The sequence below is a fragment of the Polyodon spathula genome, chromosome 19 (genome assembly GCF_017654505.1).
Source record: "Polyodon spathula isolate WHYD16114869_AA chromosome 19, ASM1765450v1, whole genome shotgun sequence".
In the NCBI taxonomy this organism is placed as follows: domain Eukaryota; kingdom Metazoa; phylum Chordata; class Actinopteri; order Acipenseriformes; family Polyodontidae; genus Polyodon; species Polyodon spathula.
In genome coordinates, this window is record NC_054552.1 from 22,447,506 (window position 1) to 22,462,361 (window position 14,856).

Consider the following 14,856-nt stretch of genomic DNA (forward strand, 5'->3'; position numbering starts at 1 on the left):
AATAAAAAAGTACTGTTCATGTAAAGTAGTTAATTATTATTATTAATAAGCATTATTAAAAGCCCTCATGAAACCAATGTAACACTTTAGTAGTATTAATCAAAAATGTTAAGCTGCAGATTCATCACAAACAGTCTCACGTTGTAAATGTGCTTATTGTTTTCAGTTCATTGTTTTCTATGCACTTATGACATGATGTATGTATAGACATATTGGTGAATCAGGCACAGTGATTGAATGATATCTAATGCATATTATTGCTTGTGTGTTTCAGGGTGCGTGTGGCTGGTCCTACACCGTGTGAAAATGGGAAAAAATGTTACAGAGGATCAGTGAGTCATATACCACACTTCAAATATAGTACTGTTTACCACTAAATTACATTTTTGAAGTTGCTTAACTACCCTGTATATTTAACCTGATCATAGGTTAAATGTTGCAGTGATTTTGTGTGGTTATGAAAATGTATTGTGCATGACACGTCAATGCTTGACTTCTTGCCTGTGCTTGTATGGTTTTAAAGGAGATAGGTTTCACATGATGAAATGCAAAGAAAGTAGCAATAGATACACTGGATACCTGTATATACTGAGAGCTTGCAAAAAAGGCAACACAGTAACTGTATTGTAGGGCCATTATTTAGTGATATTATCTCACAGCGGATAAGGGTCTATAATTTGTGAATGTTGCTTTCAAGCAGCATACAAAAATAAAAGATTTACTATCTACTTTTACCTTTAAAAGAACCACCGAGGGTATATTTATTCATTTTTGGCCGTCTCTTGTAGGCAGCATTCCCATTGTATATAGTCTAGTCCTTTCAGGCAAAGAATGAAACAGAGAAGCTGTTGTGACCAACGCCTTCCTTTCTTGCTGTTTAGACACCTGATCTGTTGTCTTCTGTCCCCGTGCAGACCTTGAACAAGTACAACGCTCAGTACCACAAGCTGTTCCAGTGTCTCCCCGCGGAGGAGGTGTTGATGAAAGGTAAGTGAAAGCATTAACTAAACAAACCTCTTCCACCTTGTTTTGAGTGTTTGCACCACTACTGCAATGTCATCAATTAAAAAAAAAATTAAAAAACTATTAGAAGTAGCAGAGCTTGGAATTACATCTTGAAAGTATGTACTGTATATACAGCATTGTACTGTATCGTCTCTCACTGTAAAAGTAAATGAAAAAGATCCAGTACATTAAATATCTCTGCTGGTTTACAAGAGAAGTTTCTAGAATTTACTGTAGACCCCCTAGGCAACCTTTATGGACCCCCAGCAGTGCCTTTCTCCCAGTTTGACAACCACTACATTAAATAACTCAGGAGCTACATCTCCTGAGGTGTTTTTGTCATTGTGAGTGTTTATTGTTATGATTGAAAGCCTGATCAGCCTTTTCGTCCTGTGTTGCTTATCTGATATTAACTCACTCTGTAAACTTGTATAAAAGCCTAGTAGGAAACTTTGACTTTTTGGAGTTCTGGGTGATCCGTGCATTCTGACCCTGTGCACATATGTTTTGTATTTAGTATATTCTTGTGCTCTGCTTCGAGATATACTTCTACAAGGTCGGCTCTACATCTCCAAGAACTGGCTCTGTTTCCACGCCAACCTCTTTGGGAAAGACATCAAGGTAACCTGGCTGCCGGTCAGTCTGGCCTCACCCGTGCATTCAGTGCTTCTAAAGCCCTGTGTCAGCATTTCTATTGAGACTGACATTGTCAATGTGCTGTTAAATGGCACAACTGTTGCTTGCTGCTGCTTCTTAAGATTCACTTTGCGTCTCATTTTCTGTATTAAAACTCTAGTTCAAAGCAACCCTGTGCTCTCTGTATAAAACCCTCAGGTATGTCTAATCTACAAGTACAGCAGTGTGTAACCGTTGACGTTCCCCCCTGAAACACATCAGCAATACAAACCACATAGGTCAAGTGTCGTAGTAGTACTTCCGTCAACTGAGGGCAGAGTGTTGAGGGAGTGTAGGTTAAGGGTTGCACTCTGGTCTCATACTTTATGTTTGAGAGCCACAGAGCTGCTTTATTAGGAAGTGATAACTGAAACAGACAATGATATGTAAAGTGATTCTGAATTACAGGAGCCATACATGAGTAAGGGTCAGACCTGTACCACGGGCTGTTTCGGCATGTGGTTATGTGTTCTGTAAACAACCTGTGAACCTGGGGTGGAAAGGAATCTCAACCTGCTGTTACTGAAGCCCTTTTTTCAAGCACTGTACTTTAGGTATGAATACGTCCCTTCGTTATTGTTTACTCTGTTGAGGCTGAAGCACAGCTGAGTAGGTTTAATTTGTTTGTTTGTGAGACGGCACGCACGCTCCCATTGCAAACTTTAGAGTCCGACCAAAGGACTGCATGAGAATTTTTTTTTTTTGGGGGGGGGGGGGGGGGGGGGGTTGTAATCTGTCAAGACCTGTGACCTTGCAGCTGAAACTTCCTTTATTAACGATCCAGCCCAGTTAACAAAGTCTGTATTCAGATGGAGAGTAGTACAGAAAAGCAAATCAACATACTTGTGAATAGTCTTTGCAGAACATTACCTTATTTGAGGTGTCAGATTCCAGCAGTCTGAGCTGCGAAGAGCAACGGCACTGATCTCGGGGTTTAAAGGAATGAGTTATGAGTTACACTGTGGGAGACCTGATTGAACCCTAGCCAATAGATTTAGCACAGCACAGAGACCAGGACCAGGTGGAGACAGAAATAGCACAGAGGGTAAGAGGCACTTTATTACACAGAGTGGTTAGTGTTATCAAGCCACGGGCATTGGTGGACTGAATGGCCTCTGAGTTTTCAATCAGGCGGATGCTAAATCTGCTGGTTTGGGTAAAAGTGTTTTCTGTGTTTGCCTGGCTCTCTTCCAGCAGGTAATCTCTAGTCTATTCACTTACTATTTACATCAGTCACCTGTCCCTCTATAACTATATTTTAACTGTGCTGTGCTTTTACCATTGTGTACTGAACACCCTATGGTGTTTACAAGAAATGCATTACCTTGCTGTATTCTGTGTTTTAAGTATTGCAGCTCCATATTTTTCAATATGACCCCTATTTGTTTTAATATTAATGGGTCATAATTCACCTGGGGAATACATTTCTCATCTTTTTTTCTTGGGAACATTTGGCAGGAGAAAGAGAATTTCTATGATGAGATTTGAGGTGTGTCCATGTCAGCCTGCAACAAAGCTTGTTTTTCTGTACCCAGAATGCACCACTCATTTAATTCAGAGCTCCAGCATTGTTGTTGCATGTGAATAAAAAATATCAAAACAAATGCGGACTATATTAAAAAAAAATATGTTGTTGCGATACTTAAAACACATGATACAGCAAAGGTAAAGTAACGTGCTTGTTGTAAACACAGGAGCAGGCTCTACAGCACTGAATGGGCTGTATTGCCAGGTGTTTATTCTTTGGAGTCTTACCGCACACAGTGAGCTTGTCTTGGTAGCAGAGCTCTCGTTGTGCTGCTGTTTGAATGGGAGGCTGAATCACACACCTGACGGCACTCTCTTCTCTTTTATCTTTCAGGTTGCCATCCCGGTGGTGTCAGTACTGCTGGTAAAAAAGCACAAAACAGCAGGCCTGGTCCCCAACGGACTCGCTATAACCACTGAATCCAATCAAAAGGTAAATAGCACTGTTTAAACACTGTAATGTAACTGTTGACATTGGAGAGGGATTGCTGCTGCTTTAGATCGTTGTGTACCACAGTCATTATAACCAGCATTTCTAACAGTGCATCAGAACCTCTTTAATGTATCTGATGGTCTTTAAAAGTGTGTACAATAGCAAAGGGAAGCCTATCACTGTTTGCATAGGCCTCTGTCAACAGATTATGGTGATCTGTACACCCACACAATACATATAATACAACAGAGATGATTAAGAAGATTGCACATACACACACTGCTATGATAAATGGTGTGCTGTTTATCCTACCTCTTCCATAATAAGATCTGTTTCATTTAAAGATGAGTTAGTATTGTCTTTTGTGACCAGTACTGATTTAGATCTCATTCTGACACACAGCTGTGATCTGTGATCTATATCTTCTTGATGTGTCTGCTTCACTGTACCTTTACAAAGACTGTGTATGACTGTGTATAACGCAAAGACTGTGTATAATGCATGGGTATAAGCTATAATTGCCACCTCAATGTACTGAGGTCAGCAAGTCAGAATTCACTGTCAAGGTATTCAAGGCACTCTATTACGCTAAACACATGGGATGCAAAATGCATGGAATAGTTTACCTGTAAACTCTAGAACCAAGACAATTAGAATGTGTTCTGTGGCTCTGAGTATGACAATTAGAATGTGTCCTGGGGTTCTGCCCTAAGGCAAAAGGGGTACCAGCAAAGGTCAAACTTTGCTGATCCGGAAGGCTTCATTTCATTCTCCACATGCCTTACTCTTGTTCTTGTTGTGTCTTGCAGTACTTGTTTGTGTCTCTGCTGTCCAGGGATAGTGTTTACGATGTGTTGAGACGGGTCTGCACACATTTACAGGTAACATACAACTGAGATGCACAATTTGATTTACAAAAAACCCTCCTTTTATCAGAAAATATAAACCCTTGTTTAGTATCCAGACAACTAAGCATACCTGTGATGTTCTTTTGAAACCACTAGAGGGCGCTGTTCTGTATTTTACAGTACATTGTAAACCATCAACCATTCAAATGTCTTAGCCAGGGGATTTAACATGGTTTCACACACAGAGATATGTTATGACGGGACGTTTCTACAAGTCTTTGTCTGTACAAGTGGGCTTTCATGCATCTTTGATTCCCACAGTCATGAATGCATATTGTAATGAACCCTGCCATTACTTTTCTGTGCTAGTTTTGCATTGGGGAATTAAAAGGTTAATTTGCATCTGTCAACACTGTTTTAAAAAAAATATTATTCTTTGGGAGCTTTTTTATATATTTTTTAATTTTGAAAAAAATTCCAGATATAAGAAAAAGTGGAAAGCACTTGCCAGTGCGTTTGTGTTTTTGCTTTCTGTTTTCTGCCTGTAATCAGCCCTTAACAGCATGTCATTCTGCTTGTGCAGGTCAATGGGAAAAAGATTTTGAGCATTAAGCAGTACACAGCGGAGCCAAGTGACTTATCCCTGGTAAGTGTTTCTGTAGACTCTTGCTAATCCAGACTAGTTGGGACCAGACCCTGTTTAGATTGTAATATGTACTGTACAAAAAATGTGTACTAAGAATGTTACATTATTACGTTTGAATTCATTCTTTGCATTGATAAGACTGCCTAATACCGTTACAGCGTGCTCTCACAGTTATTTTATGAGAATGTGATTTTCACTTTCCCAGCTCCTTCCGCACGACGAGTTCCTCCCTCCAGACGAGTTCCCCCCTGTTCTGAAATGGAGGCGGAAACCCTCAACAGCCTCTATCACCTCCTCTCTGCCCGACATCCTGGGCAACTCCACCAGCAGCCTCAGCGCTGTGGACGCCTCCTTTCAGAGCAACAGCACCATGCAAGGTCTTCTTGGGCTGCAGTGAAACTGCATTAAAAACATTGTACAACAAAGTTTGGCTATCGTTTAACTGGTTGTCAGTTTTGTATCTGAATTACACTGATCTAAATAATACTTAAATAGTTTCTCAAGAAGCCTTAGACTGTTGTAAGCCTGTGTTGCGGGTAGCTTGGTGGTGACGTCAGACCATGAAGAGAACTGAGGCGCTGATGTGCCTATTTAATAAATGAAATAAAAGGTTTGAAAAAAACACACTTAAAACAAAACAAAACGGCACGATGGCCAAAACAGACAGACAGATACACAACAAGTACCGTGCTGGTTCAACTTGAACACAGCTAGCAATTGGTACTGTTTTCTCAGTTCTTGCTTTTCTCGTTCCTCCTGTGAACACCCCACCCCGGTCAGCAAAAGCTGCAGGTTTTTATAACATGATTGAGTGATTAACTGGCCATCAATTACCTAGTTTATACCTCGACCACATCCTGCACAGGTTCTCATGCTTGGCCGGCTGCCAGTTTGTCAATAAATCATCAGCTGCCGACCACGCATTCTCACGAGAGGCAGTCTGATAGAGGCGAGAAGCACACATCATCTCTGCCAAGCTACACAACGAAACAAACCCAAAACAGTACATTTAAATAATAATACCACACAAATACTAAATAAACAAATTATGCACAGGGACAGGCTGTACCCAGCCACAGCCTGTTTAGCAGCATTCTCTGAAAGTTTCATGAGTATCTGTATTACTAAAAAAACAGATTTTGAAAAATTGAACCTTTTTTTGCTACCTAGTCAAATAGAATGTTCTTTTAAGATCTACAGTAAACCCTGAAGTACTGCCCTGGATTTGACAGCCGAAAATGTAATATTCAAACATTTGGATACTTCAAAACACTTCAGGTGTTATCCTGAAATGCATGGACTGCATTGCTATTACTTGAACTTTTATCTTGATTAAAATAGATTGTAGATACAGTTCCAAACTCAGCACAGCACTGGATACTGTAAGTCTTGCATATATTCAATTGTTCCTTTTAAAAAACTCATTGGTTTAAAAATAAATTGTGGAACAGTAAGATGAGAACATCTGTTTTTAGGCACCATAATATGTTTACTGTTATTGTACTGGTAAGAAAGACAGTAAAGTAATGACAAAAGGCACTAAAAAGGTTAAAAAAACATTCTAACCAAATGACAGCAGGGTTAATGGGACAGGAATCAGTCTTTCATGTATCGAGCACTTTCACAATAAACACCTGCTTAGACATAGACAATGGAACATCCTTCACTGATGCATTATTAATAACTACTAAGTCCTTGTCACTGAGTGTATTAATCATTTACTAACTTAGACTTGTGATAGTGGAAAGCTATGCAATGCTGGTAAATAGCTACACTAGAATCTGTGTGACCTGCTGTGTAATCTTCTCATCCACAATGGGTTACTATCCTAAGTTTATTCATGGAGAGTCTCGTAATTGGAGCACTGTTATTTGGTTTTGCTCCTTTTAATGGAAATGCTTCAGGATAGTTATTTAAAATGGCTCATAATATTTTAACGAGGCACACGACATAATAAGTGCACATACCAAGATGGCTGTGTAGATTAAAACCAATGGTGCCCCTCGCGTTTTATTGCATGCTGGAACTTGAGAGTGTGTAGCAACGATTCCTTAAAACATGCTGTTCAGTTCTGAATAGGGGAAAGCGTTTCATCTGCAAGCAGGAGGTTATGCATCTGTGGCTCTGAGTTCTCAAAGCAGTTCCTGTCTGTCTGATTTCTTTAGAAAGAAGCCTGGAGACAGAGAAGACTGTGATGGTGGAGCCTGTACCTGAACTGGGACACATGGAGTATCAGCTGCTCAAATTCTTCATTGTGCTGTGAGTGTCGGCGCTGGGGCTCTGCTTTTTAAAAGAGTAAAACGCTCCCCTACTTATGAACTGGCAGCCACGGTTTTCAAAAGCTCATTGAGTTGATGCCAGTTTTTTTAATTAATAGACAAGTCCTGGAACCAGAGTGCAAACTTCCCTTTTGCAAAGATTCCACTTCAACTTCTTACATCTTTTATTTACAAAAATGGTATGCCTTTTTATTCTTGTTGAAGTTTACAAAATGAAATGTACTGGTAAGTGAAAGACTAATAAAATACTGTTGTGTATTCCTATATACTGATCTTTAAAAACATGCTCGTGAGCCAGAAAGGAAAGGGACTGAGGTTGTTTTGTTTTTTTGGGGGTTTTTTTAAAACGGTTTTCAGATACAAATCAGCCTTTATTCTTGCACATAGAGCAGTAGAGAAATTGTAGCTCCAGTTTATCATACAAGCTTCAGGATCCTTACATTTGCATATATATGTACCCTTCAATGTATTAGTTAAAAAAATGAAATCACTTTCACAACATGAATGAAGGGACCCATCAAGTTAACTATTTTGACTTCATTTTCAGGGGAAAATCACCCTGCTTTCATGAATTCCATTGTAGGTGTCAAACATCTGGCTTCATTGGAAACCATTTTGATTGTTTTTGATCATCCAGCTTTTGTGTATTAGGATAGACCCATCGTTGGGCCAAAGAGTGGTGAGGGGATGGAATGGGTTACCTTGTTAAAAAGTGTTGAGGGTATGGAATGGGTTACCTAGTCAGAGTGGTGAGGGGATGGAATGGGTTACCTAGTCAGAGAGTGGTGAGGGTATGTGTGGGTTACCCAGTTAAAGAGTGGTGAGGGTGTAGAATGGGTTACCTAGTCAGAGTGGTGAGGAGATGGAATGGGTTACCTAGTCAAGGAGTGGTGAGGGGGTGGAATGGGTTACCTAGTTAAAGAGTGTTGAGGGTATGGAGTGTTTACCTAGTTAGAGTGGTGAGGGTGTGGAATGGGTTACCTAGTCAGAGTGGTGAGGGGGTGGAATGGGTTACCTAGTCAGAGTGGTGAGGGGATGGAATGGGTTACCTAGTTAAAGAGTGGTGAGGGTGTGGAATGGGTTACCTAGTCATCCTGTTGATGCATAATTACTGGGATTCTTAGACACAGTTTTGAGATCAGTCACCTACTTGGAACCAGACAAGCACAGATGGGTTGACTGGCCTCCTCTCATTTGTAAATCTTTTCAGGTACTTAAAAATCTCATGCTTGCTGATACTAGAGGAAATGCCTGTGGGCTTTCACAGCACCACTTAAGTGGCAACAGAATCAGATCAATTATATTACTGGGCATGAAAAATGTGTTCAGCAGTACTCATACAGATTTGATTTGACATTATACATGTTAATAACGAACATAATGAGCTACCCATTAAGTCACAATTTTGATGTCTGGTATGAAATGTAACACTAGTTTAAAAGCTGCATATGTTTATGTATGAAATCCCCAACTAACGTTACTTTCAAGGCCAAGATCGCCATCTGGCGTCCCGACTTTGAATAGACTTGCTTGCTAACCATGCTGTATGCTGTCATCACATTTCTCTGTTATTGTCCATACACTTTCACTATGCATCACAGACTTTTTATTGTTGTAGAGATGTCTTGTAGTTATCAAAGATTTTGTTTAAGGTGGTTCACTACAGTTGTTACCTTTTGTATGAATATGTGTTTAACATGGGATGGGCATGTTTAATTTTACATGAACAATTAGAAAATGACTTTTTCCTATAAAAAAAAAAAAAAAGCCTGGTGACCCCCTTCATGAAGTAGATGTACGGGCAAGTAGTGAAGTGAAAATGGTTCTTTTCCTTCCAGACAAACTTGGTCTAGAAGGAAATTGCTGTGCCTTTTTATAATTTTTTTTTTTTTTAAAGCAGTGGTAAAATAGGAAAATTGGTACCAATCTTGAATTTTTGCTTACAATGCATTCAAACAAATAAAAACTATGCAAAATTAAATGAGGAGTTATGAGAAAATAAGTAATAAGGGCGTTGAACTTTAACCATATTTTGTTACTGCTTGTTAAAGGGAACTTGTTTACGGGCCACTGTTGCCAGTCTCGTGCTGGTAATGCATTAATGCCTGGGACCCTGTCTCTCCCCACAGAATCTTTCTCCTGATCTGCTCTTCCTGTTACCTGGCGTTCAGAGTTTCCAGTCTGGAGCATCAGCTCTCCTTTTTAAATACAAATCCTCTCCTGCCAGCCAATGAGAGGTAGGCATTCATGCAGGAAATCAGTGGTAGCCTAATATGAAAAGCACATCTATTTGTATTTGGGATTGAGAGGAGGACATACAGTAGATTCCTTAACCATATTGGGATGTTATTAAAACACCAGTGACCTGCCCTGAAAAAACCTTAGCAGAACTATTAGCAAACACTATTATTCACAAACACAGAAAGTAAATAAAGGGGTCATGTGATATTACCAGCGATGGTACACAGAGAACACATACAGCAAGCTGTACAAAAGGCAAAATAAAACACAGTACAAAAACTACAAATAAAAGCTGCCACACAGGGTGAGCCTTATAAACGAGGCATCCCGCTCCAGGAACCGGCTACACTACGTAACCCTCGCTGTACATTACATGGGATCACTGTCCCCTAAACTAACCTACTTATGAGCCGGTATTCATACGACGACTCCTGCTGCTTCAGACAGCCTTGGCTGGGCATTGCCTTCACAAGCACCGCTTGCAGTGTCAGGGTTGCGTAGCTGTCGTTCCTGCAGAGCGGACGCTCTCCTCCCAAGTATATGCAGCTCCCCTCTGTAGCATGGCGTTGCAGTCGCTCAGAGCCACCTCCAGCGGATGTTTTTTAAGAGACCGACACTAGGTCAAGACCCGCCCACCTGCTGATTGAGAACCAGCACAGCCAGTCATTTGCTGCCCTTCCCCTCAAGCAAGCCTAGCAAGCAACAAGTCTCAGTCAAGCGTCTGTCTGTAAACAATAATTTAATCACACAAATCAACTCCAAAAAGTAACAGATATTAAACAGTGCTCCTGTTTGGATGGCAGAGAAAGAATCATTCACACTATAATGTACGGTAAAGAAATAGAAAAGGTCCACCCAGATAAAGAGCGTGGTGTATAGAGCCAGAAGTGTAGCGGACAAATCAAAGGAGGTTATGATGAAGTTATGTAATGCACTGGTGAGGCTGTACTTGGAGTGTTGTGTTCAGTGCTGGACACCACAGTACCAACAGGACATTGTGGCCCTGGAGAGAGTCCAAAGAACAGAAACCAGACTAATCCCAGGGATTAAAGAGATGTAAAGCTATGAAGATAGGCTAAAAGAACTGAATCTCTTTAGCCTAGAACAAAGAAGGGGGGGGCTTGATTGAAGTCTTTAAAATCTTAAAAGGAGTTGACAAAGTTCACCCTAACCAATACTTTAAAGTGCAACACAGAAGCCAAGGAGCAGAGGACATAGAGCAGTTTGGAGATAGTCTTGGGATGGAGACAGTTCTTTACAAAGAGATAGATGAGGCTATGGCATGGGTTATCTAATCATGTTGCTGATGCTGAATCATTGGGGTTCTTTAATACCCAACTTGATAAAGTTTTGAGATCAGTCAGCTACTGGGAACCGGACAAGCATAAATGGGGCTGTTTGTTCACAACTTTTCTTTAGTTCTTATGTCCTCATATAAAGTGTTATTCTTATCACCTGTAGCAATGACTCTGAGTTTCTCTCCTTACAGATAACCGGTCCTGCACATCCCCCTATCCAACTCCTGAAGATCAAATGGTACACACCTTCCCAAGACATTCCTGTCTGTTACAGCCAGAATGCTAGAAAAGGAAATGCTATAAGAAACACAACTGTTAAAAGCCTCTACTAGGTTGTAGTGGATCACGGTCAACAAAAAGCAATCATACCTGAATCTAACTGGAAATCTGTTTTATTAGGCTGGTAGAGGGCCAGAGCTCATGAGGGCACAGGGCTTGAAATCCAGCTGACCTACTGAATACGCTGAAGTTTACTCTACTGGACAATCTATAGGAAAATGAATTGCTGGCCAGGATTTTAGACCCCTTGAATCCTCTGCTATGGAAATCTAGCCAGGATGCAATCTAATATACTGCTATTCAGTCTAATTCATGCAACCGTTTTCCATGCAATGTGTCCTCCTTGCTTCTCTGGACCCTCCTTCCTCTACACGCAACCTTCAGGTTCCCTAGTCCAAGACACACTGTCTGATGCACTTTGACAGTGGGCTTCACGTGTACCTCTGCCAGGTTGATTACGTGATCGTCCATTATACACTTGAACACTCCAATTTTTCAGCCATGGCTCGCCAATACTTCAAAATCAGAAGGCAAATTGAAATCCTGTCCATAGCACAGCGAGATGTGTGGAATGGGATTGTGACTGACACTATACTGTTCTAAACAGTATCTGACTGTTGAAGCACATTTAAGAAGAAGGACTGAAGAGATCAATTCTCAGACATTATCTGGGATGCTGACTGCAGTGGAACTGTATCTTTTTCTAAGATACATCCATTCCTATGCATGTGTGCATAGATTGATTAACCTTACAGAATAATTCCAGTGGGATAAAATGATAGCACCAGTGTATTACCCTGAAGAAACTAGCTGAACCATTTTACCAACAACAGCATTACTAGCAATGGCAACACAGTGGAGCACACATTGCACAGTGCTCCTGCTGGGCGGCACACCATTGGGATACCACTGCTCTGTCAAAATGTGAGAGTGTTACCTCTGAACTACCAATGAACCATGCCTCAGACCACTGTAGCTTCCCACTGGCATTGCACCATTGTACCCTTCGGACAGAACCATTGCGTTGCCATCGTGGTACTAATGTAGTAGACAGATTTGGAATTATAGACTTATAACAGCCCCTGTTACTGTATTTGTATTTTTTTTTCCACAGATGTAACGATTTCCATATGATATGTAGTTAACCGTGAAAAAATCCCATAGTGAAAATATACATATTTTTTGAGCACTTACACAAATACTTACACTTTTTTTTTTTTTTAACTGATGCACTAGCTGTCACATTTAGGAACCTGGCAGCCGGTTTAATTTGCTTCCACTAAATGATTGAACACATTGCATAGAGACTGCACAATTTCTTTATAATGTCTTCAGTGAAAACGTTACCGGCTGCATCAAAGATCGGAAACATTTTGCTAAAGATTGCTATGTACGATACAAGAAGGGGACATTATGGTGTTATTTTCTATATTGATTTATGTTTTTTTTTTTATTATTATTATTTTGTTTGATAATTTACTGGTGGTGAAAATAGAATGCCTTTTTAAAGGTGGACAAAAAAAAAACCAAAACAAATATTTGTCAATTTAGCATTTACTGTTCCGATAAGTATTATGTATTTAAGAACATCTGTTGTATAATAACTATAGAGAAAAATGATCAATTGTCAATGTGACAACTCCATTTTTTCTGCTGTAATAAATATTATGTTTAATAATGTAATGTCTATTTTTAGACCGCGGCGTGCCGTGAAAAGTCATTTTTAGGGTTACAAAAGTGCAGCCCAACTTACAAGATTTAAATGCACCATTTCACTGTTGGTTGGTGCATAATACAAAGGATAACATTCTTCATCCATTTGGGCACTATTGTGTAGGAGTAAACCAGCAACACTATGTCCAAAGCATTTGCTGTTTACGTTGCAAATGGTCCCAGAAAGTAAACTTCTATAGACACTTGCATTTTTGTGTGATATGCTACAACTTTTACAATTCATCTTTCTGTACGATTACCCATGTACTTGTGAAGCATGTGTACATGAATTTTTGAAAAGAGTTAGTACCGGGTACAGTAAAGTTTATAAAGTTTAGGTAAACACAAGAATACTCGGAACTTATTTGAAATAGTACCAGGTGAAAAAAATAACACTATATATATATATATATACACATATGTTACACATACATATATATATATATATAATATATATAATATAGATATATTATATATATATATATATATATATAGAGGATGTTCTGGTTTTTCAAGTACAAGCAACAAATGTTGTTGTTTCTTTTCAGATGCTACCAGAAAGCACCGGAAACATTTTGTATTTGAAACATCTGCATATCCAAAAATTCATGCTTCTGCCGTACACAAAACAATTAATTATGGAGGAAGTGTAAAACACGTATTGTGAGACTCCAGCCTTAACACTGTAGTGCATAAGATGTATGACATTGAGAGAAATGAGATGTACAGTTTGCTTTATGATAATGTATGTATGTGTAACATATTTTTTTGTATTTAAACTGGGCAGTTTTTTGCGTCCGTCAAGGAAAAGTGCACTTGGCTCATTTAGTTATTGTTCTTCTAAAGAGATTGCTTCTAGGTTTGTATTTGACTACAGTGTGTGACTGGCAGAATTGTTGACTAATAAACAGCCCAGCCACCCTGTTCTGTTTTTGGATTTGTCTTTGGGACCTAGCAAATATACAAAGAAACACCCAGTCCATAGACCATACCCCACCACTGTTTAGATTATTAGATCACACTTTGCATACCGAGATTATGAACATCAAACATCTAACAATGCATGTCCGTGTATTCCTGTTTTTACAGATATGAAGGGTCCTATTGTAGGGATTTCATCTATGATGGGATTTAGACCACACTGTATCCAAAATCCCACTGGACAGACAGCATGTTCTTCACCAAAAACTTGTTTTGTAACATGCATATTTACTGTGAGCAATGTACCATAATGTTAAAAATATAACATGCACTTCATATATACATATATTCAGTAGATGCTGGATATTAGGAACCCTGATAAAGACAACTTTTAGTTATTAACAACATTTTCACAGGAACCAATCCCATCCCATAGACTTTAATGTTAATGGCATTTGGATATTAGCAACTGTCTGCTGCTTAATTACAACTTTTTTTACAATTTGTATGAACATGGCTCTTACACGAATACATTGCGCACGCATCGCGTGCGTCTGTTTATGTATCAGTGTTCAGAACGCAGATGTGAGACTGATTGTGGTCTGTCATCATGACTTCAAAACATCTAGACCAGGGGTCTCCAACCCTGGTCCTGGGGAGCCCCTATCCAGCAGGTTTTATAGATATCTTTACATCATCAGTGGCTAAAGATCTGGAACACCTGTTAATGTTGACTAATTAAGGCAGTAATTGGTTCAATTAAGTAACTGAGAGACTGGTTGAAATGAAAACCAGCAGCCACAGTAGCTCTCCAGGACCAGGGTTGGAGACCCCTGGTGTAGACCTTTCTATAGCCGATAAAGTTCGGATTCTGGAGGCACTACGTGAACCCGGTGCTAAACAAGTATGGGCAGCAGAAAAGTTTGGCATCTCAAAATCTGTTGTATCCAGCATTTTGAAATGGGCTACGAAGCTGCACGCAAAATGGAGA

The 14,856-nt window shown here is 39.7% G+C and overlaps 1 protein-coding gene across 5 annotated transcripts in view; it reads left to right on the top strand.

Moving 5' to 3' along the window:
* The window catches only part of LOC121294917 (GRAM domain-containing protein 2A-like), a 43,626-nt gene extending 30,618 nt beyond the window's left edge, over nt 1-13,008 (top strand). For 4 of the 5 annotated variants that reach the window (XM_041219112.1, XM_041219115.1, XM_041219114.1 and 1 more), the window contains 10 exons: nt 275-332; nt 882-987; nt 1,523-1,626; nt 3,542-3,640; nt 4,450-4,521; nt 5,072-5,134; nt 5,340-5,511; nt 7,300-7,393; nt 9,543-9,650; nt 11,144-13,008. In XM_041219112.1, the coding sequence (XP_041075046.1) occupies nt 275-332; nt 882-987; nt 1,523-1,626; nt 3,542-3,640; nt 4,450-4,521; nt 5,072-5,134; nt 5,340-5,511; nt 7,300-7,393; nt 9,543-9,650; nt 11,144-11,147 (880 nt within the window). In that variant the 3' untranslated portion in view covers nt 11,148-13,008. The remainder of the gene's footprint in view (nt 1-274; nt 333-881; nt 988-1,522; nt 1,627-3,541; nt 3,641-4,449; nt 4,522-5,071; nt 5,135-5,339; nt 5,512-7,299; nt 7,394-9,542; nt 9,651-11,143) is intronic. The other variant, XM_041219116.1, reaches the window with a different exon arrangement.
* The last annotated feature ends 1,848 nt before the right edge of the window (nt 13,009-14,856 follow it).